At 30.8% G+C, this 22,215-nt stretch overlaps 1 protein-coding gene across 1 annotated transcript; it reads left to right on the top strand.

The window, feature by feature from the left end:
- The first annotated feature begins 472 nt into the window (after positions 1-472).
- LOC134693318 (solute carrier family 2, facilitated glucose transporter member 3-like) lies at positions 473-20,382 on the top strand. Its single transcript, XM_063554072.1, has 12 exons — positions 473-647; positions 2,564-2,662; positions 3,864-4,024; positions 5,425-5,549; positions 6,469-6,639; positions 8,205-8,312; positions 10,681-10,769; positions 12,569-12,667; positions 13,360-13,572; positions 16,344-16,419; positions 18,113-18,240; positions 19,626-20,382. The coding sequence occupies exons 1-12, from the start codon at positions 510-512 to the stop codon at positions 19,845-19,847; spliced, it is 1,629 nt and encodes a 542-aa protein (XP_063410142.1). The 5' UTR covers positions 473-509; the 3' UTR covers positions 19,848-20,382.
- The last annotated feature ends 1,833 nt before the right edge of the window (positions 20,383-22,215 follow it).

The following is a 22,215-nucleotide window of genomic DNA, read 5'->3' as shown; positions in this document are numbered from 1 at the left end:
TTTGTATGCTTCATACTTTGTATCAGAGACATATAATACAATCATATGTCTCTGTTTGTATATATACTAGATGCCTTATGCTTATTGCCTTTTGTTACGAAGTTTCCGTCTGTCACATGGTTAATATAATCTGAGACTACTATAGTCTCAGATATAATTGACCCATTTTCATGGTTCAGTGACAACTTGAAAATAAAGTTCAGATTGTTTCTCTCTTATTACGGTCCTCAGTGAGCAATATGATACATGTAACTATATTTATGTATCCCCTTGCAAGGTCCTCATACTCTTAGACAGTTTTTACTTGAACTCGACCTCATTTCATGGATCAGTGAAATTTTTAATCATTTTTCTGTATTTCAGTAAAAATAACAATAAGATCATGGTGATGATTTGGGACATTGTTACCGCATCAAATTCTTGGTTTATAGACTTACCAATTCATAACAAATCACATGACCCACATGTGACTAACAACACAAAATGGATGAATCACAATTTATTTACATATGGAGAAGAAATGTTTATTAACCGATAACAGAGATGTGTCTGTTGATCATAGCAAATTAACACGTATTGCAATCCTTGAATCCAGTCGAGAAGAAAACATTGACGCAGTGGTCATTATGGATGAAGAAACTTCAAGTGTAAAAAAAATAGATTAAACATGAGACTATTAAAAAATATAACATATACGTATGCACTTTAACATATGTGTTATAGTAGTCTCAAATTAAACAAAATCACGATAAAGAAATTGTTCAGGTCTGTTCTCTCAAACACATTCCAACCCTACATGTTCACACTCTTGTGATACACTTGAAAAACATTGAATAATGTAAGGATGAAATGATAAATTGGTTGTTGGTGTTTAAACCCCACATTTGGGCTATTATGTGGCGGCCAGTCATGTCAATGTTATTTATGGGAGTGCACAGTGAAAACCAAAGACCTTCAATAGGGAAACTGACAAGTCTAGTCAATGAAGATGGAGTCTAGGTCACCCACACGAGCAGGGTTCAAACTCACAACCTCAGTGTTGAATGGCTAGTGATTACAGTAGTAACTACTTAGGCCACTCTACCACAGAGAACTCCTTGAGCATGGTTGAAGGGGCATTGGCTGTCAAATTCATATTCACCAATTTGACCCAAATTCTCATATTTGAAATACAATGATATATAATATACTAAAATGTATGGGAGGTCAAAAATATAAAAAGTTTTTACCAACTTTTCGCTCGATACTATGCATCTTTGTTATGTGTGTATTTTAGTAGAGAGACTCCATCTACTTTACTTTTGATTAGACCTCCAAAGACTGCTGATGGTCATTTAACAGATATAAACATGAATACAGTCCTATATACATAGATAGCGAACACATGCAATTAGATTTTTCTAGGTCTGTATAATTTCAACAGAGCTTGGTCGACTCCCTATTTAAGAGTATATACTCTCACAAACATTGCTATACTTTTCCCGTCTGGAAACCCAAAATAAAAACCCCTTATTAAAAGAGGCGTCTGAAATGTGTAAAAAAATGCACTCAGAAGGAATATATACATGGAATACTTGCCTTACTGATATTTTAACAGAATTAGATATTGATCTAGAAATAATAACAACTGTACAAAATACAGGTACAGTAATAAATAACATAAAAAAAGCAAATTAAATCTTATTGAAATGTCTTTTTCAATAATCTATTGGGAAAAAAGATAGATGACAGTAATAAAATTTTCCTATACAAAAATATTAAGATTAACTTGAAACAAGAATTTTACATAACCATTCTGACTCCAGAAAACTATTAACAAAATTCAGAATTAGCGAACACACTTTTTTAATAGAAAAGAGTAGACATCTTAAAATCCTAGAGATCAGAGATATTGCAAATTCTGTAATGAGATAGAGGACAAAAAACACTTCTTTCCCAAATTCCCTAAATATAACTTTTATAGAAACAAATATTTTTATTTAATGAAAAGCAATTCAGAGTGGACAGATAATGTTAAAGATGACATGCTTAAACTTAAAATAATACTAAACCCCACATCTCACAGTCAAATTAAAAATACAGTTTCCTTTGTAAGACAGTCATTAGAACTGAGGACGGGAGACTCAAAACAATAATTTGAACTGATACATTTTGTATTTTAATATTGTATTGTGTATTTTTGTATATTTGTTATGTTTGTCACAGATCATGTTTTTGATTTATATGGCAGTAAAATTATTTGATTTGATTTATAATTTCTTAGTACATGTATAGGTAAAAAATATATGAGAATCATCATTTGCACTTGTTTAAGAATGAGTTTTTGTGGATAAAATCAGTATCTGATTCAAGTGATTTACCTTTGTTTCAATTTCAATATTGACATTCTTGTCCTTTAAATAACTGAACACGCATAATTCATGCTAATCCATCTTTTGTTGCTTTTAAAATACAATGAAATATAAGGGGTTAAATTGAAGGTAACATGATTACTGATTGAATGAGGTCCAATTATTAACTTGACTAAATAAAATCATACTTATTATGAACAATCTATTTTTAGGGTTTTAATGGAAGGTTGGCATTCTCTATAGCATCATGTGTCCTAGGAGCATCCTTTACATTTGGTTACAACACTGGTGTGGTCAATACGGCTGAAGGGGTAAGTTAACAGCTATATACTGTAAAATAAATTATCTCTTTTTTGTGCATTTTTTCATATCATGCTACTCGCTTGAGATGGAAAAGAATTGCTAGAAACTAAGGAGGCATGAGGCATTGCTATTGAAATTGACATGAAATTGACAACGAAGGCATAGGTAAAGTAGCAATAAACAAATTATCATTGGTCATCTCAACTTGATTGCTGCTCTCACTTTCACTGTCCCGGCTCAAGCAAGAAAATCAATCTCGTTCAATTGGGACAGGCCCTAAATGCGGATTAAACATGATTGTGATATCTTTACCCTCCCCTTTATCTCTAGCTGTTGTAGCATGAAGAATAACACAGCAATACACACAGTTAAACTCAATGATTTATTGTGAATTTTTTTTTTACATGGATTGAGGAAAAATTAAATATTAAATGCTTTTTTATTTCATGGTTTTGTCAAAATCTAAGTACAAAATGTACAGCCCTATAGAAAATGTGTTAACCTTTACCAAAAAATACATTTACTTGTAACATTGAAATAAAAAATCTACCATTAATATCATAAAATTGTATGCCACTGTAACAAAATTAACAAAATAAGGAGATGAGGTTACGGTATGATTGCCAAAGAGACAACTACCAAAGTTTACATATACAAAACTAAAACATTTTTGGCCTCTTCTCTCACTTTACATGTACACAATTAAGCAAGCCAAGAAACACACTGCTTGTCAGCAGTCTATAAATAAACATTTCACCAAATAACAATTTATAAAAGTAAACCATTATAGGTCTATGTACGTCCTTCAACACAGATCCTTGGCTCACACCGAACAACAAGCTATAAAGGGCCCCAAAATTATAAGTGTAAAACAATTCAAATGGGAAAACCAACGGTCTAATCTATATAAAAAACGAGAAACGAAAAACATGTATAAATTACATAATATATATGCGGTTTTATTGCTGCTGCATTGAGTTAGATCAAACATCTTTTTTTGTCATGCAAGTTTTTTTAATGAAGAAAAAATAAGTTGAACTACTGATTTATTAGAAAATAAACTTGTGTATGTTGCTAATTCTATGTTATTTATTTTTTTACAGAGTTGTATCATTGTCTCATTGGCAATTATACCACTTCTTCTTGTTTTTACTATTTATTTTATTAATTAACATGATTAAGGTCAAGTAAAATATTTTATATTGTCAGGTTATTAAAGATTTTTATAACCGTACTTATGTAAATCGAGATGGTAAAGCTATGACCCAGAGTACAATGACGTTACTATGGAGTTTTACTGTGGCAGCCTTTGCTCTGGGGGGTATGATTGGGGGTTTCAGTGCTGGATACTTCTGTAATAAATATGGAAGGTAATTAATCTAGTGTCCAGAAAATTGATTACTGTAAATTCAGAAATTATTGCGATTTTATCATTATAGACTGATATGCGATTTTATTTTTTGCAATATTGAGAAAAATCCTATTAAAGTCATATACTAAATTTCAAAAATGCAAGTTTAAATTATTGCCATTTTAACCCTGTCACACTTTTTGCAATAATAAAAACAACACAATAATTTCTGAATTTATAGTAATGGAAGTGGTATTTTTTAAATGCAAGGGTCTAATTGCTTAGAATGTAAATTGAAATACCAATACACAGAGATTGAATCCATTAGGATTGAAGTTAGCTTATATTATAACATATGAATAATGAAATATAAAGGTTGATTAATTTTAAATATTACCTTACAACTGTATATGAATACTTCATATTGGTTTTGATAACTTACAATGTAGGGTTAGTCACCTAGGCAGGAAAAGGGATGAGAAATATATGAATATTTTTGGGTCCAATACAAACTTAGTTTCGTGTTTCTTTAAATTTGAAGTAAATTAATCAAATTGAATGAATATTGAAAACAATGAATAATATTTCAATTGACCAATTTAAGCATTCAAATATCAGCGACTCGATCTTTTCACAAAAAATCTAAGAGTAAAAATATTTTGAAGTCATACACATTGCATGCTAACTTACAATCATTTTTTTTATTGTAAGATTTTTTTGTCAAAAGAGTAGCAGATATATTAGAGAAAACACATTATTGTGCTGGTTTTCATAGATTGTGCATATAGATGAATTACAAATATAAATGTTAAGCGAAAAACAAAACTACCAGTTAGGCTTCAGTTCATAATGAATTTGATAAAAAGCATGAAAAGTTAAGTATCCCTAATAATGTGACTTTTCTTGATTCACAAAAATTGGTACCTACAAAGATAAATTATAAAATTGAGAATGTAAATTTAGAATGTGTCAAAGAGACAACAACCTGACCAAAGGGCAGACAACATCACAAGGCTGACAATTAGTCTTCGACACACAGAGAAATTACCGCACCCAGAGGCACAAAAATGTGTACTAGTTCAGGATGTCACGCTTTTATCAAAAAGAATTGACATCATTACAAGAAAGCATGGCCTTATTGTCACTCCCCTTGGCTTCTTGGAAAAAACTCATCAAAGATACTTGGCTTATAATTTTGCAGGCTAGTTGTCTACAAAATGCGAATCAGTGATACAAAAATAAAAAAAATGTCAGACTAATATATTAGCTAACTTTAAATGTACCCAATTTTCTTAAATTTAAAAGATTTCTTAACAGAAGTGTTTGGGTATGACCATTTCAATTCATGTACAATGTAATATGTAAAATATATGATCTGATGATGTTTGTTATTGACAATCAATGATTATTATATTTCAGAAAGGGGACATTACTGAGGAATAATTTGTTAAATTTATTAGGCGGATTATTAATGTTGTTTTCTGACACTGCCAAGTCCTATGAGATGTTGATAGTTGGCAGACTGGTGATTGGAATATGTGCAGGTATTGTTGCTAATATATATGACCATTTGTGTTTCAAACTTTACTCACATTGTAGGGGATAACTCTGTCATCTCTCTCTACACACTAAAAAATTGGAGTGAATATAACAAATCTTAATAATATTAAAGATATTTGAGTAAATTTGATATTTATGAAAGTTATAATTTTTTGAAATTTACACGATGAGGTTTCTGTCTAAAGAAGAAAAACAAATGTTGAACTTATTTTTGCAATGAATGAAGAACCTGCAATTCCTGTGAATCCCAATAAGACACATTATTTTGATATGAAGACCTCAATTAATTAGGGTTGGGTTAGGATTATGAAGGTTTAACATCTATAGAATGTTTAATATCCTCCATATTACAAGTTAAAACTTAATTGCTGCTTTTTTTCGTTCTTGTATTCTATGTTGATGAATTTAGAAATTGTTAAAAAAAACAATGTTCTAGCTATCTAAGGCAAATGATCTCCAATGAATTTGACTATTCTGGTTACATGTAGATCCCTTATGGTGATACAGCTCCACTTGTATTTAATACTAATATATCTGTTGTTTTTAAATTGTTGGCCTGAACATGCTGAATAATCCTGATTAAGTTATATATCAACAAATTTATAAAGCATTTTTTTTTTTTCATAATTTTATTTTGACAGTTTTCACTGCATTTGCCTTTTTTGCATTCATTTATTATGGCAAATCGTTGACCACTGGCAAAAAATTGAAATGTGATTTATGTGATTGCAAAATTTTATTCAGGAAAATCACTACTGCAAATTTGAAAGAATTTTTAATTGTTATAACTTCATACAGTCAAATGTTTTACATTAATAAAACCATCATTATAATTTCTTAATTTACAGTTCTTCCACTACTTTAAATTTAATTTAAAATTATGACATTAATGTTTCTTTGTAGGTATATTTACTGGAGCAGCACCTCTGTACCTATCTGAGATTGCACCAATATCTCTACGAGGATTTGCTGGAGTGTTCAACCAACTAGCTATAACCTTTGGTGTAATGATATCTGAAATACTAGGATTACAGTTTATATTAGGGACAGCTAATTATTGGAAATATGCTGTAGGTCAGTATTTACAAAAGTGCAATATATACAGTATGGGGTTTTGCTCATTGTTGAAGGCTGTATGGTGACCTATCTTTGCTTTAAAAGTTCACGTACTTTTGTCCCTTTAAGGGATAGTTGTCTCATTTGCAGTCATACCACATCTCATTATTTGTATACACATTATTAATTATCATTAGTTACTTTTGTATAAATTTATCATTGAATTTATAACCTTCAAATAACATCACTTCAATATATTGAAAACCATGAAATTTTAACCCCCCCCCAAAAATTAGTGTTTCTACAGTATCATTAATAAGATGCATTTGAAGTGAACTTGAAACAGGTTGACTTTATGCCATATATCCACTTCTCTCTGAAGTCTCACAACTTTACTACAAAAAGAGAAGCCCTTCTTTAATTCATTCTGAAGTATTGTGAACCTAGGATCAGTTTAACACTCCAGATTTTTTTTTTCAATAATTATCTCCCATGAAAAACTTTTAAGATATTGTAGAGTTATTTCCCATTTTTTGTGTTCATAAGTATATATAAAAAAGAAGATGTGGTAAGATTGCCAATGAAACAACTATCCACAAAAGACCAAAATGACACAAACATTAACAATTATAGGTCACCGTACGGCCTTCAACAATGAGCAAAGCCCATACCGCATATAGTCAGCTATAAAAGGCCCCGATAAGACAATGTAAAACAATTCAAGCGAGAAAACTAACGGCCGTATTTATGTAAAAAAATGAACGAAAAACAAATATGTAACACATAAACAAACGACAACCACTGAATTACAGGCTCCTGACTTGGGACAGGCACATACATAGATAATGTGGCGGGGTTGAACATACACATTTCATTTGTTTGCTAACATTGTACAAATATATTACTGAATTAGCATAATTATCTAAATGGGAATTTATTAAAGAACATTCTTTTTATTATGAAACGATAAACAAGGAGTCACTTGTTCTTTTATTATTTAGAAGGGAAACACAGTGCTATTGGTATATACATACAATTAATAACAGTATATTAAAAATTAATCAGAAAGATTGTAATTGAGACAATTATCCACCACCAAAGTTCAAATAAATTGGATGAAAGCAATTATATGCAACAGTATCACCTTCAACAATGAGAAAAAATCCTACTGTATAGGTGCATCAAGTTGATCAGAAAATATATCAATAACCTGCAAAGGTTTATTTTTTCTGAAAAACATAACATCCCTCAATAATATTTTAACCCTTACCAAGTCATTAAGTATAATTAAGTCATATACTTGTGATAACCACTTAGTACATTAATGGTAGTTTGTTATTTTGTAGTAATGAATATTGTGCCTATGTAATTAAAATAATATCCTGAAGCCTCACCAAGTCTGATAAATTTATAAAGCCATACACTTATCACTGCATTGAAGACCTGTTGGTGACCTTCTGCTGTTGTCTGTTCTATGGTCGGGTTGTTGTCTCTTTGACACATTCCCCATTTCCATTTACAATTTTAAATTTTACTGGTGACCAATTTAAATCCTACATTAATTGCAGTATATTATTTTGTAGGTATGACTATTGTTCCCATGTGTTTCCAGCTATGTACTTTAGTTTGGTGTCCAGAAAGTCCAAGATATCTGATGCTGTTAAAAAGTGACGAAGAATCTGCTGAGAAAGGTAAATCTTCTACTCTCTTGGCAATCATGTCAAAATGCTGACCTTGGAAAATATCAGTCTCTGTTTAAAAAATAAATCTTCTACTCTCTTCACAATCTTGAAACAAGACTTGTCAAAATGTAGTTTGCAATCAAAACCTCAGTAATGACAGGCAAGTGAAAACTGAATATGAAAAACGTGGACCACTTGGTCACCAAGGTCCAAAAACTAAGTAGATGCTTCTCAGTTTCAAACAGGTGTCCACCTTTACAATACCACTACTGGTCTGAGTACACAGTTATCGCCCCTAGATTTTCGATATCCACAAATATAGTCCCAAGTGTGGATAGTGTGTTACTTGTCAACTTTTTTTTATACCCCTTCTAAATGTATTTTTTTTTATGTTTTATGCCTCAAGTAGCAAGAAGGGGGATAAAATTACACTGTAAACAATTTTGATTCATGAATTATAATGTAAAGTAGTGATTTGGTCCAGTTGAAAAAAGGTAAAAAATTAGCATTTCTGAAGCTGTCAAAAGATTTCAAGACCCCCTTTAGATAAAATTGTCCATATATTGAGTTAGAGCTGATGAAGTTTTCTATAATTTTAATATACTTTGTCCCAAAAGTAGTAAAACACACTGTAATATTAACATAATATTTTAATAACATATTATAAATGGACTGAACTGAAATTAGATACACTATTGGCCCGAGAACACAGTTATTTCGCAGTTAATTTCCCTTAGACAATAAATTCAAAATTAAAAAAATGCACCTGCTCGATCTCAATTTTTTTTTACAGTGTAGTTTACTATAAGTGGGACAAATAATATCAAATTTATTGAAACTTCTACCAGCTCTAACTCAAAATATTGACAATTCTGTGTTAAGGGGGTCTTAAATTCAGTTTAACAGCTTCAGACGTAATAAAATTTGACCTTTTTTAACTGGACCAAATCTCTACTTAACATAAAGATTCAGCCCCCAACTTTTTTAACATGTAATTACATCCCTCTTCTTAATATTTCATGCATTAAATATCAAGAAATAAATTGTGAAAGTGTATCAAATAAAAAATGCAAGTTATACACTGTTCACACTAGGGACTATTTTGTAGACAACAAAAACCAAAGGATGATAAATGTATCCTTGGACCTATTGCTGAATACTGGTAGACTTTTAAGTTCTATGCATTTCCATCAAAAACTTTGGTTTTAGTAAACACCATTTGTGCGTTTAGGGCAAATTTAACATGCATATCAGGACAAGAACTTGATTTAGGCAATATGAATATCAACCTTGCCTTCTACTAGACAACTTTCAAGTTCTATGCATTTCCATCGAAAACTTTGGTTTTAGTTAACATCATTCGTGCGTTTAGGGCAAATTTAACATACATTTCAGGACAAGAACTAGATTTAGGCAATATGAATATGAACCTCGCCTTTTACTAGATCAACTGGTCAAGCCAGATATCTAAGATACCTTGATATCAAGATATAAATGATAACCAGTTTCATTAATCTCCAAGTTTAACAGTCTTTGAAATTACACTCCATGCCACATGCTTAGCGGAGAAGCAGCAAATACCAATTTTAAAGTCTTTGGTTTGAACTGGCTAAGGATTGGACACATGTTCACTCACACTTTAGCCATTTTGATTTACTGTGGATTCATTTATTTTCGTGGGTATTAATTTTTGTGGATTGCTGAAAACCTGCACATTCATGGATACTTGATTTCGTGGTTTTGCCAATTTCCCTATATAAAGGCTTTTGAAAAAATGTTATTCATTGATCATTTAAATTCGTGGTTCGCCTTAACTCACTAAAACCATGAAAATTGGTATCCAACGAATAATAATGAGTCCACAGTACATTTTGTATTTAGTTTTTGTCAGTAGTGAATTAAAGATGAGATACTATTTTAATTAGGTGTTTAGCTTTGTTAACTTTCATTTAATTTTATTTGTAGAGTAAAGAGCTTGTTTCAGCAATCTGTTTTACTCCTCATACAATTTGCATTTAGGAGATAACTGTATTGTATTTTAAGCTCCGACGGCATCAATTGGGGATTTGATGGTCGCAAATTAAGTTTACTGGCGACGCATTAGCGGAGACAGTTAACGGGCTAATTGCGACCTAATTGCGACCATCAAATCCCAAATTGATGCTGTTTGAGCTTAAAATACAATACAGTTATCTCCATTCTAATGAAACTGACAGAAAACAACGTTAAAACATGTATTTAAAATCTGTCATATGCCGTCTGCACTTGCACGTACGTCCCATAACATCAATTGTCAACAGATGCAATGTAAGAAAGTGACGTTATCCAATCAAAATGAACGTTACAAACCTTGTTGCATTATAATGTTTTATTTTAGCATTGAAATGGTTAAGAAATAAAGTAGACGTATCGGATGAAATAGAAGAAATGAGAAAAGAAGGTGAAAGAATGAGAAAATCTAAAAAAGTAAGTTCTATAATATTTCTATAATATTCAAGTTCACTTTACTGCTAAAAATCATGTAATATATAAGATATATTGATTATATATTTGTTAGATGAAAGTCACTCATATATCGTGTACCCATATTTTGACTAAATCATTTATTATGTCTGTTTATTTCACACATCATTGTAAATATAACAGAATTTGATGAGACTGTCATCAAAGTGAAAGGCGTAGCGCTATTAAACCAGGTTTAATCCACCATTTTCTACATTTGAAAATGCCTGTACTAAGACAGGAATATGACAGTTCTTGTCCATTCGTTTTTGATGTGTTTTGTTATTTGTCAATATGCTGTTCTTACCAGAAGATGTTTTGTTTGGAAGGCAAATCTTAATATTTTCTTTTTTTCTGTCATCAGCTTGATACCTTATCCATGCATTTGTGTGGCAATATAAAATTCTGTATTAACTTGTTTTTTTCTGTTTTAATTGCAAAAAACTGAACATTTTTCTGATAAATGATAACACTTCATTTTATGTAAATTTTAAAGCAATAGCACAATGAATGATAAGATAAACAGTATTGAAAACATATCCAAATAGACCAGATGACTTCTAAAGGAGTAGGTCCAGTAAGACCCCTTTTTGGCCCCAAATATAGCAGTTTTACAAAGTTTTTAAATGTAAACTTTTTGTTATTTACTACACAGTAGAATGCTTCTGCTACATAAATATGGGCGTTTTTTTTTACATAACATTAATGCACATATATATATCGGGAACTAGCACCATATAGTCTTGCTAAATTACTAAAATCTTCACAATTCTAGCATTTTAGTTAAATTTTAGACGGTTTTCATGATAAACAAAAGTGGCCACATTCATGTTCATCCTTAATATTGAAATGTAAGTTGTATTTTATAATAGTACATAACATATATAAATGTTGAGGATGAACACAGATGCTGCCACTTTCATTTTTGACAAAAACCATCTGAAAAGTGACATTTTTTGGCAAATTCGGTAGATTTTTCATATTTGAGCTTGAATCGGATCTTTTTAATGACTAAATCAGTTAAAATCTTTCACATAAACTAATTGATTTAATTGAAATAGACACTTAAGTTTTTAAAAAGTGGTCAAAATCTTTCGTCAGATGAACCTGAAATTTGAGGCCAAAATCAGTCCTCAATACCGGACGTACTCCTTTTTCATATTCCTGTACATTTCCAATATTTGACAGTCTGCATAACTCATGCATACAAAAAACACTTGAAATTGGACTATATTATAGGACTACTGTAAATAAAAAACCTTATAATTCTGAATTGCTATTGATCTTGAGTAACAACCACCATGCTGTCAGTCAGAGTGAGTTAAGATAAATGTATGGAATAATGCATTTTGGGTTTAGAGCAACTTATGTCCTAATTTTGATTTGATATGACAACTTATGAGACATCTATCAATAAATCAAAGGATGAAGATAACTATATTTAAAATCCATTTAAGCATATGGCCATAGTATTGTATATTTTTATGGGGTTTAGATTTTATCAGTTTCAATATACAATCAGATTTTCAGTAGAAATCAATCCTGAGAATAGCGGATCACGAGGAAGGGGATCTGGGGGTTGGAACCTCCCCTTTTTTTGGGACGATCAATGCATTTGAATGGGGACATGTAGTTGGACCCCCCCCCCCCCCTTTTTTAAATGGCTGGATCCGCCCCTGCATATATATATATAGCATATACACTTTGACTTGTGACTTTTAGCATTGTGAATAAATAAATGTTTCAGTGTGATTTATTTTCAGTTCTCTATCACAGATTTATTTCATCATAAAGAGTTATTAACTCCATTGATAATTGGTTTGGTGATGCAGCTTTCCCAACAATGGGGAGGTATAAATGCTGTAAGTATTGCTATATTTATAAGTTGATTGTAACGTATGATAACAAAAATGTAGAGGACTTTATCTCAGATTATGGAATTTACATTTAAGTTGACATATTTAATGGTTCTAAGTAAGCTAAACCAAATAAGATTGACAATGGAAATTGGGAATGTGTCAATGAGACAACAACCCGACCAAAAAGCAGAAACAGCTGAAGACCACAAGAAAATCCCACATCTGGAGGTAGGCTTCAACTTGCCCCTAAACAAAAATGTGTATGTTCAGAATAAGAGCGAACTTTCTGTTGATTTGGTTCTATATTATTTATCAATGTTATTTCAACTGATCGGGCGGAGCTTATTTTTTAATTTGCATAAAGACAGTCACTTTGAAGATGTGTGTGATAAGGATGATTGCCGTTATAATGCTAATTGAATTCTAATTACTAATCAGTGTCACCAAACACATATACAAAAGAATTGAGTGTGTTATGGGATAATTAACTGGATACTTCATTGATGAGCTTATCCTAAAATTCCTGTCTACAGATGGACTGGTCTTAAATGAGCGAACTTCTTAAACTCCGCACAGTGAATCTAGTAACACAGTTATTAGAAACAAGATTATAACAAATAATTACTATAATACATGCAACCAAATGTTTTTCTTATGATTGAGTTCTTTACTTAAACTGTATATGTGATTTTTAGGTGATATATTACTCCACTGAAATTTTTGAAGGAGCAGGCCTTTCTAAAGCAAATGCCCAGTATGCAACAGTTGGAGTGGGAGGAGTTAATGTTGCCATGACATTTGTATCAGCCCTGATTATGGATAGGGCAGGAAGGAGAACGCTACATTTGATTGGTTTAGGTGGAATGTTTGTAGGTTCTGTGGTGCTTACAATAGGTTTAGAATATCAAGTAAGTTGTAGACATTGGTGTAGATTATTTCAATTTTTGCATATAAGAGGGTCTGAATTTGGGGGGGGGGGGGGGGGGTTCCTTCAATTCCGTATTCTGAAACTGTAAAGCCATTGCTCTCTATTTTTTTTTTATATACATTTTGTCCATTATCAAAATTGAGAAAGGAAATAGGAAATGTGTTTAAGGGACAACAACATAGCCATAGAGCAGACAACAGCTGAATGCCACCAATAGGTCTTCAATAAAGCGAGAACTTACCGCACCTGGAGGCGTCCTTCAGCTGGCCCCTTTTAAAAAGTATGTATACTAGTTCAGTGATAATGGACGTTATACTATGAACTCCAAATTATACACAAGAAATTAAAAATCATAAAAGACTACCGGTAACAAAGGCCAGAGGCTTCTTAATTGGGACAGGTGCAAAATTGCAGCGCGGTTAAACATGTTTATGAAATCTCAACCCTCCCCATGCCTCTAGCCAATGTAAAAAAGTAAATGCATAACAAAAGGCACATTCAAATTCAGTTCAAGAGTAGTCCAAGTCTGATGTCAGAAGATGTAACATAAGAAAATATACAAAATGACAATAATACATAAATAACAACAGACTACTAGCAGTTACATTTTATACTCTTTACATTTAGCACTCCTTTATTCTTTATTAATTATTTTCTTGGCCTATTTTTTCACTATATTTTAATTGTTTAGTCCAATATTTATGTAGTAATTGCATAATATTCTTTGTTTTGGAAGCCTGACAAGATCTTCATATTAAACCACAATATATATAATATATCTTAAATTATTAATCACAAGTCACAAGATGAAGTTTCAGATTCTTTAATTTAAAAATTGAGATATTAGCCATTATATCAAAAAATATAATACCTCTGTTCAAGAAATTCAAACCCTAATTATTGACATTATTGGTATTGTTAGCTTTGGAGAAGTTTTATGTTTGATAATTAATGGAAAAATAAAAATATAATTAGATCTATCTAATATAAAACATGATTTTACCTCCCATAAACCTGGCCTTTTCTGTTAAAACTTTATGCAACAGTGAGGGGGGATAGGAGTGGTGTACGCTTTTAGAAATATTACCCAGAATGCATTAGATTCTGAAATGGCAAATTATAATTAGTGAGACTGGAGTATTATTGAAATGAAGGCCTAACATTGGTCTTACTTCAAATACAGCATGGACATATGATTATATAACAAACAAAATCCAAATCCAAAAAAAAACCTTATCAACAGTACAACGAACAAACAAATTATTATAAGATAAGATAAGATAAGAAAACTTTATTTTGATTCGGAATAAGTACAAATAAGCAACACAAGCTCTAAGGAGCTTTTGACTGAATATAAAAAACATATAAATAACATAAAAACAGTGCATTTTGACATATAAAACAACCTGTAATACAAAGTTGAAATCTTATATACATAGCATGCAAATAAAAATAAGCAACAAATTTCGAATGAAGTAAAAACATGCTTGACCAGAGCAACCAAAAGCAGATAAATAATAAACAGCTCAAGAAATATCTGCAAGCAGAACAGCGACATTCCAAACCGTTCCAGGACTGAACAAGGCTTTAATTACCACAATGATTCTGTATTATTTCATACTATATTATTTATAGATTCCAATGAACAAAGATAATCACATTATTAGATATAAGTTAAATATTTATAATATGTCCTGCTTCTTTCGCTTTATGAGTAGTTTGCATATGCATATATTGACTACTGCAGAATAATGAACTTTATCAAACTGTCATGCATTTAATATATTCATGAACTTAAAACACTTCCAAACTTAAATGATGCACATGTTGTTATCAATTCATTTATCATGACTGTAATGTGTTGCAATTCAAAATTGACATATTTGACCTAGATACAACAACCAGTTTATAATGGCTGTTCAAACTCCTCCCTCTGAAAAATCACATTGCCAGTCGTTTGCTTGTTTACAAACAAAAAGGAAGGTTCATAGAAGAGCCTACACATACACTGTACACTTATAAACATCGGACATAGAAATACCTTTATTGTCCTAATCAGAATCGAAATAAATTACACTTGATTGTAGTTTTAACATGGTTAGGCATTGTATTTGTGTTATTTTAGCCCTCACTATTGCTTGGGCAAAAATAATCGTGAATATAATACCTACCCATGTTAAAACTACAATAAAGTATAGCTTGCATCAATTATTTTTTAATCTATAATTGTTATAAATTGCCACCAGGTATTTAAAGAAGAAAAGAAAATCTAGACAAAATATTTCAAGTTTGAAAATTATAATAAGATATAGAGTATAATTCAGTTTTCTCTCCACAAATAATTGGAAACAGGATTATTATTGCAATAGCATCTCTTTTCTTGAAATTAAAGTTACAAAAAATAATTTCCTATAGCATCAGATTCACAAAAATAGAGCATGATGTTTCCATGATGCAATATACTGTGAATTTAATTATTCATTTGATACCAATTTGGTTGATTTCATTGGAATAGGTTAACCACGAAATTTAATATTCAATGAATAACAAATTTTCTGTAGTGTTGTATGCATAATTTGGCAAACCAAGAAAATCCAATATCCACATGCAAACTTGTATATTTTCCTCAATCCACGAAAATTGATACCCACGAAATAAATGAATCCACAGTTTATTACCCTGAAAGAAGAAAGAGTTTATAGTTTCACATTGTTCATAACATGATGACGTATTCATTTTTTTTTTTTTTAGTCTGACCATAAGTGGTTATCTTACCTCTGTATTGTAGCTGTTGTGCTGTATATTATATTCTTTGCCACAGGACCAGGTGAGATTCTAAGATTCTTATTCAATGTCGAGGGTTATGCCTATCTATTGTGACAGTGGGTTTGCTGTTGAGCCTGCAACAAAATGAGTCTGTTATATTTTGTTGTGGAAGAAATCGCAAGACAATCATTCTAAATTGTATAATCAATAATTTGGTAAAACCTTTATGGAAATGTATGAAAATTAAACAAAATCTTTTTTATGTCTAAAAAGACAGTATCCTGAACAATATGTTGTCACCATGTTAATGCAGCATACACATCGTATAATTAAAGCACATGGGTTTATTTAAGCATGAGATGAATACATCAAGCAAACTAAATATATTACTTAAGGAGGCTCGCGGGTCTAAATATTTATTTTTTTATTTTATATATGATTTCTCTATATTTTCTATAAATGAACTTTATCTTATACTTAATAGAAAAAATGAAATAAAAAAATGGGGTCTGACCGTTCATTAACCCTCACAATCTGCCTTTGAAAGAAGCATACATTTTTGTTAATGTCCTTTTTATCTGTTGAACTAATTGGAGAAATAGTGGTAATATGGAAATAAAAAAAGAAATTAATTACAGAAATTGCTTAAATTTTACAATTATTTAAGTTATGTACAGCCTTTTTGAAAACAACAGTAAAAAGTATAGGTCACTGATGTGTTAAAAAGATATTGCAAATTTAATGCCAAAAATGTCATTTTTGAATCAAAGGGAGATAATTTGGAGCTTTTTCAATGATATCTACTTTTAAAAGTCACCTGGGGCCAACACAAATTGATTTTTTGGAATGATTTTTGTACCATATGGTAAATTTACAACTACTTAAGGTATTTAATAAAATTTGTAATGAAAAATTTAAGTTTATTTTTTTTCTGAAAAATCTTATACCCGCAAGCCTCCTTAAAAAAAATAATTATGTCCATTACAGATTACATGTAAAAATGAAATACAGGAATATTACTTGTCACATTTGTGTCAATTATGAATCATATTTTTTATGAATTCATCAACTCTGTTTGTCAATGTAGGATAAAAACTTAAAACAAATAGTTTGGGGGGGGGGGGGGGTAACATTGCTGCAAGTTTTGTTAATCCAAAATCGATTTTACATATATCCATATAGGTAAATCAATTTTTCCCATATTAAGTTAGGAGGGGGGGGGGGGGGGGTCAGTAAAAAAATATGTGAATTAAGTTTTTTATCCTACATTTTACTTTTGATGTCGTCTCTAAGTAGGTTTATAATACAAGTATAATTGTAATACCGTGGATTCAGAAATATCCATTGGATACCAATTTTTTGTGGATTTCATGCAAAAAAGGTGAACCAAGAATTTAATCGATTAAACAATTACAAATTTTCTATATGCATATATGCAAATTGGTATTTTCAAACACAAATTGAGATATATACAAAAAAAATAAAGAGTTTTCTGTCAATCCACATAAATTGGTGACCACGGCAATAAATCAATCTACAATGTTACCATGACATCAATATGGTCATACAAGAATATATTATTGTAACAAAATAGCAACAGTTTTACAAAGCAAAACGTATGTGCATTCAACTTTCTGAAATAATACACATGTATGTGCACATGTATGTACACATGTATCTACAAATATCCAATTAGAAGTTAATTTATCCTTCAGTTTATTATAGTAATTAATCAATTTGTCTTTTTCACACAGGTTCAATTCCATGGTTTATTGTAGCAGAATTATTTGACCAGCAGTCAAGGTCAGCAGCTGTTAGTTTGGCTGTTCTAACCAACTGGTTTGCTAATTTTTGTGTGGCATTAGGCTATCCTGAAATGAATGTAAGTTTCATTTGGTAGTTAGTTTACGAAATTATTTATGAGGGGGGATAGGAGGGGTCCTAATCCCAAAATCCTGGGCTTAAAAACAAGGAATCCTGAATTCCTGGCTTAAAAATATGAATCCTGAGGACCAGAAATTCCAATAAAGAAATTCCAGGATCCCGAAAGGGTCAATCCTGAAATCCCGAGCTTATTAACACCCGATCCCGGAGTCCCAATAAAGGTCCTATCCCCCTCATTTATCATATAGAAGAAAATAAAATCTAATGTCTCCTACAAAATGTACATTTTGTACTGTCTTTAATGAGGTTGGCTACTCATTTTTGAATGACAAGCTTTTCATAACACTCGAATATGTTGATAGGGGATTGTTAAAGGAACCAGAAAACAACAAATATAGGTCAAAGTACTTGTTTTTGAGATATTAGCCATTGAAATCTTAGCAAACAAATATTTTCTTTCTTGATTTTTCCTAGCTTTATCATCGACAAGGTTACAGTCTCAAAAACTATTAAAAAATAATAAAGATTTTATAAGACTTTTACAGATGGCTTATAATTATACATATAAAAGATTTATAAAAAGAAAAATGGGGTTCAATGGGCAAATTTTTTTAAGGCATTCAAATGGATAAAACCAGAGGATTCCAAAAATCGGAAAAAAATTCCAAAGCATAATGAGTGAACATTGTATACTTCAGTAAACAGTGGTATTTAACAATATAAGGTTTCAGCTTCATGATTTAAATGTCTTCTTTGCCTTTGGGAAATAAAAAAAAATAACACAATAGAACAAAAAAAACAACAACAAGGGGAACAATTCTTGCAATGATAAGATGTGAAACATATTAAAATTGACTGAGTCTATTTTCAATATGCCTGTGCTGTTTCTATGCATTTGAAAAATTAGTTACTTATATATCTTGTTTGCATGTTGTGTGTTTTAATGTTGTGTTTATGCTATTTTATATTCAGTAAAAGCTCTTAAGACCTTATGTTTGTATAGTTATATGTAAATCGAATCAAAATAAAACTTTTGTATTCTTATTTGTATTTAACAGGCTATTATTTGAACTTGGAATTATTTTTAATTATGAAATTTGCTTGATTTCTTGTTATTGAAATTTTTAATAAATTCCATGTTTATTCTGTACTGAAATTTTCTGTGCTGTGCACAACACTTTCTATTACAAAGAAAATAGTATATTTTTAATAGAATGTACTGTGCCGCCCACAACACTATCTTACCAAAATACATTGTAAGGAAATTACATAATTAAAAATAATTGTAAGTTCAAATAATAGCCTGTTATTTGTATTTGTATTCGTATTCATACTAGTATACAGTATTTTAAGGTTTAAATATTATTATCTTTTTTCTTTCAGACACATCTGAAACAGTTATCTTTTGTGCCATTTGTGTGTCTTCTGTTTTTCTTCTGGTTGTTTACATTCTTTAAAGTACCCGAGACAAAAGGAAGAAGCATTGAGGAAATAAGACTGATGTTTCAACAGCCTATAAATGACTCATCAGAAGATGGAACAGTTCAACGTAGGGGCAAAACTAGATATACCCTAATACCAACAGATGAACCTTCAGTCACATAAGATTGAAAAGTTTAGTTATAGTTATACTGTAAAACAATTGAATTTTCAAATGTTATTTATTTTTATTGGTGTGGTAAGTTAAGTTTTGTTATAAATTATTTTTTGGCAATGTTTGGGTTCCTAAATGTTTTTTTCACAGAATTTTTGCAGCATTTAATTCTTTATGCTTGTTTTTCATTTATGCTTATTTTTTTTGTTCAATTTTCTTGTTTCTTTATTAATTTCAATAAATGGTGAAAATATCTAGAGGTATAGCCATGCAGCTAGTTAATAATGATTTCTTTTCTGTTTGTCCGACAAGAAGCGACATAAAGACTATTAAGCTACAAGAAAACTTAAAAATAGTGTTATTAAAATAAATATATTAAAAAATATGCATTGACATTTTTAGCTCACCGCAAGTGAGCTTTTCTCATCACTTGGCATCCGGCGTCCGGCGTTAACTTTTACAAAAATCTTCTCCTCTGAAACTACTGGGCCAAATTTAACCAAACTTGGCCACAATCATCATTGATGTATCTAGTTTCAAATTTGTGTTTTTGACCCGGCAAACCAACCAAGATGGCCGCCATGGCTAAAAATAGAACATAGGGGTAAAATGCAGTTTTTGGCTTATAACTCAAAAACCATAGCATTAAGAGCAAATCTGACAGTGGTAAAATTGTTTATCAGGTCAACATCTATCTGCCCTGAAATTTTCAGATGAATCAGACAACCCATTGTTGGGTTGCTGCCCCTAAATTGGTAATTTTGAGGAAATTTTACTATTTTTGGTTATTATCTTGAATATTATTTAGATGGAGATAAACTGTAAACAGCAATAATGTTCAGCAAAGTAAGATTTACAAATAAGTCAACATGACCAAAATGGTCAGTTGACCCCTTTAGAAGTTATTGCCCTTTATAGTCAATTTTTAACCATTTTTCGTAAATCTCCATGATCTTTTACAAAAATCTTCTCCTCTGAAACTACTGGGCCAAATCAATCCAAACTTGACCACAATTATTATTGATGTATCTTGTTTAAAATTTGTGTTTTTTTACCTGGCCAACCAACCAAGATGGCCACCATGGCTTATAATAGAACATAGGGGTTAAATGCAGTTTTTGGTTATTACTCAAAAACCAAAGCATTTAGAGCAAATCTGACATGGGGGAAAAAATTGTTCATCAGGTCAAGATCTATCTGTCCTGAAATTTTCAGATGAATCGGACAACCTGTTGTTGGGTTGCTGCCCCTGAATTAGTAATTTTAAGGAAATTTTGCTGTTTTTGGTTATTATCTTGAATATTATTATAGATAGAGATAAACTGTAAACAGCAATAATGTTCAGCAATTTAAGACTAAAAAATAAGTCAAAATGACAAAAAAAGGTCATTTTGTCATGGAATAGAAGTTCCTTCATAATATAAGTTCCGATTTGAAAAACTATTCTGGAATATTATTTCCACAGGAATAAATATTACAGTAGATGTTCCTAACGGAATAAATAGTATAGAATATTTGTTCCGACAGGTATAGGTATTATGACACTGTTTATAATAAAGTTTCCACTGGAACTTCTGTTAGGTGGAACAAATATACGTTGACAATTTGACCCCCTATGAAGTTCCTTTATAATCAATTTTTAACAATTTTCATAAAATTTGTAAATTTTTACTAACATTTTCCACTGAAACTACAGGGACAAGTTCATTATAGATAGAGATAATTGTAAGCAGCAAGAATGTTCAGTAAAGGAAGATGTACAAACACATCACAATCACCTAAACACAATTTTGTCATGAACTGTCTGTTTCCTTTGTTTAATTCACATTTGCCAAGGTGAGCGACACAGGCTCTAAAGAGCCTCTAGTTATTATATTGATAGATATAGAAATTTCCCTGTCATATAATGATATTAATTTTTACATGTACTTGTGTTTTAGAACAATTTTATATTTTTTAACAGTCTCTTTGTCTAAAATATGATAAACTGACTGCATGCAAAATGCATTATTCATGAATCAGTGGTCCAGCAAAGAAGTTGTATTTCTTGTATTTACTTATTAAGGTGGTACCCAACACTTTCACTAAAATTAATTTGACTCGTTTAATTTTGATAAAAATTTGACAAAGTATTTACTTTAACCCTTTAACAAAAATATAATAATTTCAAAAACTTTGAACCAACCGTTTTGTCAGAAAAAATACACTGGTTATATAGCAGTTTGACAAACACTAATTTTGATCATTGAGAAGCTTAATATTCCCTTAACAACAGAACGTAATTAAAACGTTTAGCTGATTTTACAGAGTTATCTCCCTGTAGTGTTAGGTACCACCTTAAATGATATTTATCATGTTAATGCATAGTTGATTGAAGAT

The sequence above is a fragment of the Mytilus trossulus genome, chromosome 12 (assembly GCF_036588685.1).
Source record: "Mytilus trossulus isolate FHL-02 chromosome 12, PNRI_Mtr1.1.1.hap1, whole genome shotgun sequence".
Taxonomy (NCBI): Eukaryota; Metazoa; Mollusca; class Bivalvia; order Mytilida; family Mytilidae; genus Mytilus; species Mytilus trossulus.
The sequence above is the reverse complement of the archived record's forward strand: the minus strand, read 5'-3'. Positions and strand labels throughout refer to the sequence as shown.

What these genes read in the sequence shown, in the direction of transcription:
- LOC134693318 (XM_063554072.1), top strand. Translation starts at nt 510, where the DNA reads ATGGAGAAGAAATGTTTATTAACCGATAACAGAGATGTGTCTGTTGAT. An exon ending in CAATAGGTTTAGAATATCAA is followed by an intron (nt 13,573 to 16,343) that starts GTAAGTTGTAGA and finishes TTTTTTTTTTAG; the next exon opens with TCTGACCATAAGTGGTTATC. An exon ending in ATTCTTTGCCACAGGACCAG is followed by an intron (nt 16,420 to 18,112) that starts GTGAGATTCTAA and finishes TTTTTCACACAG; the next exon opens with GTTCAATTCCATGGTTTATT.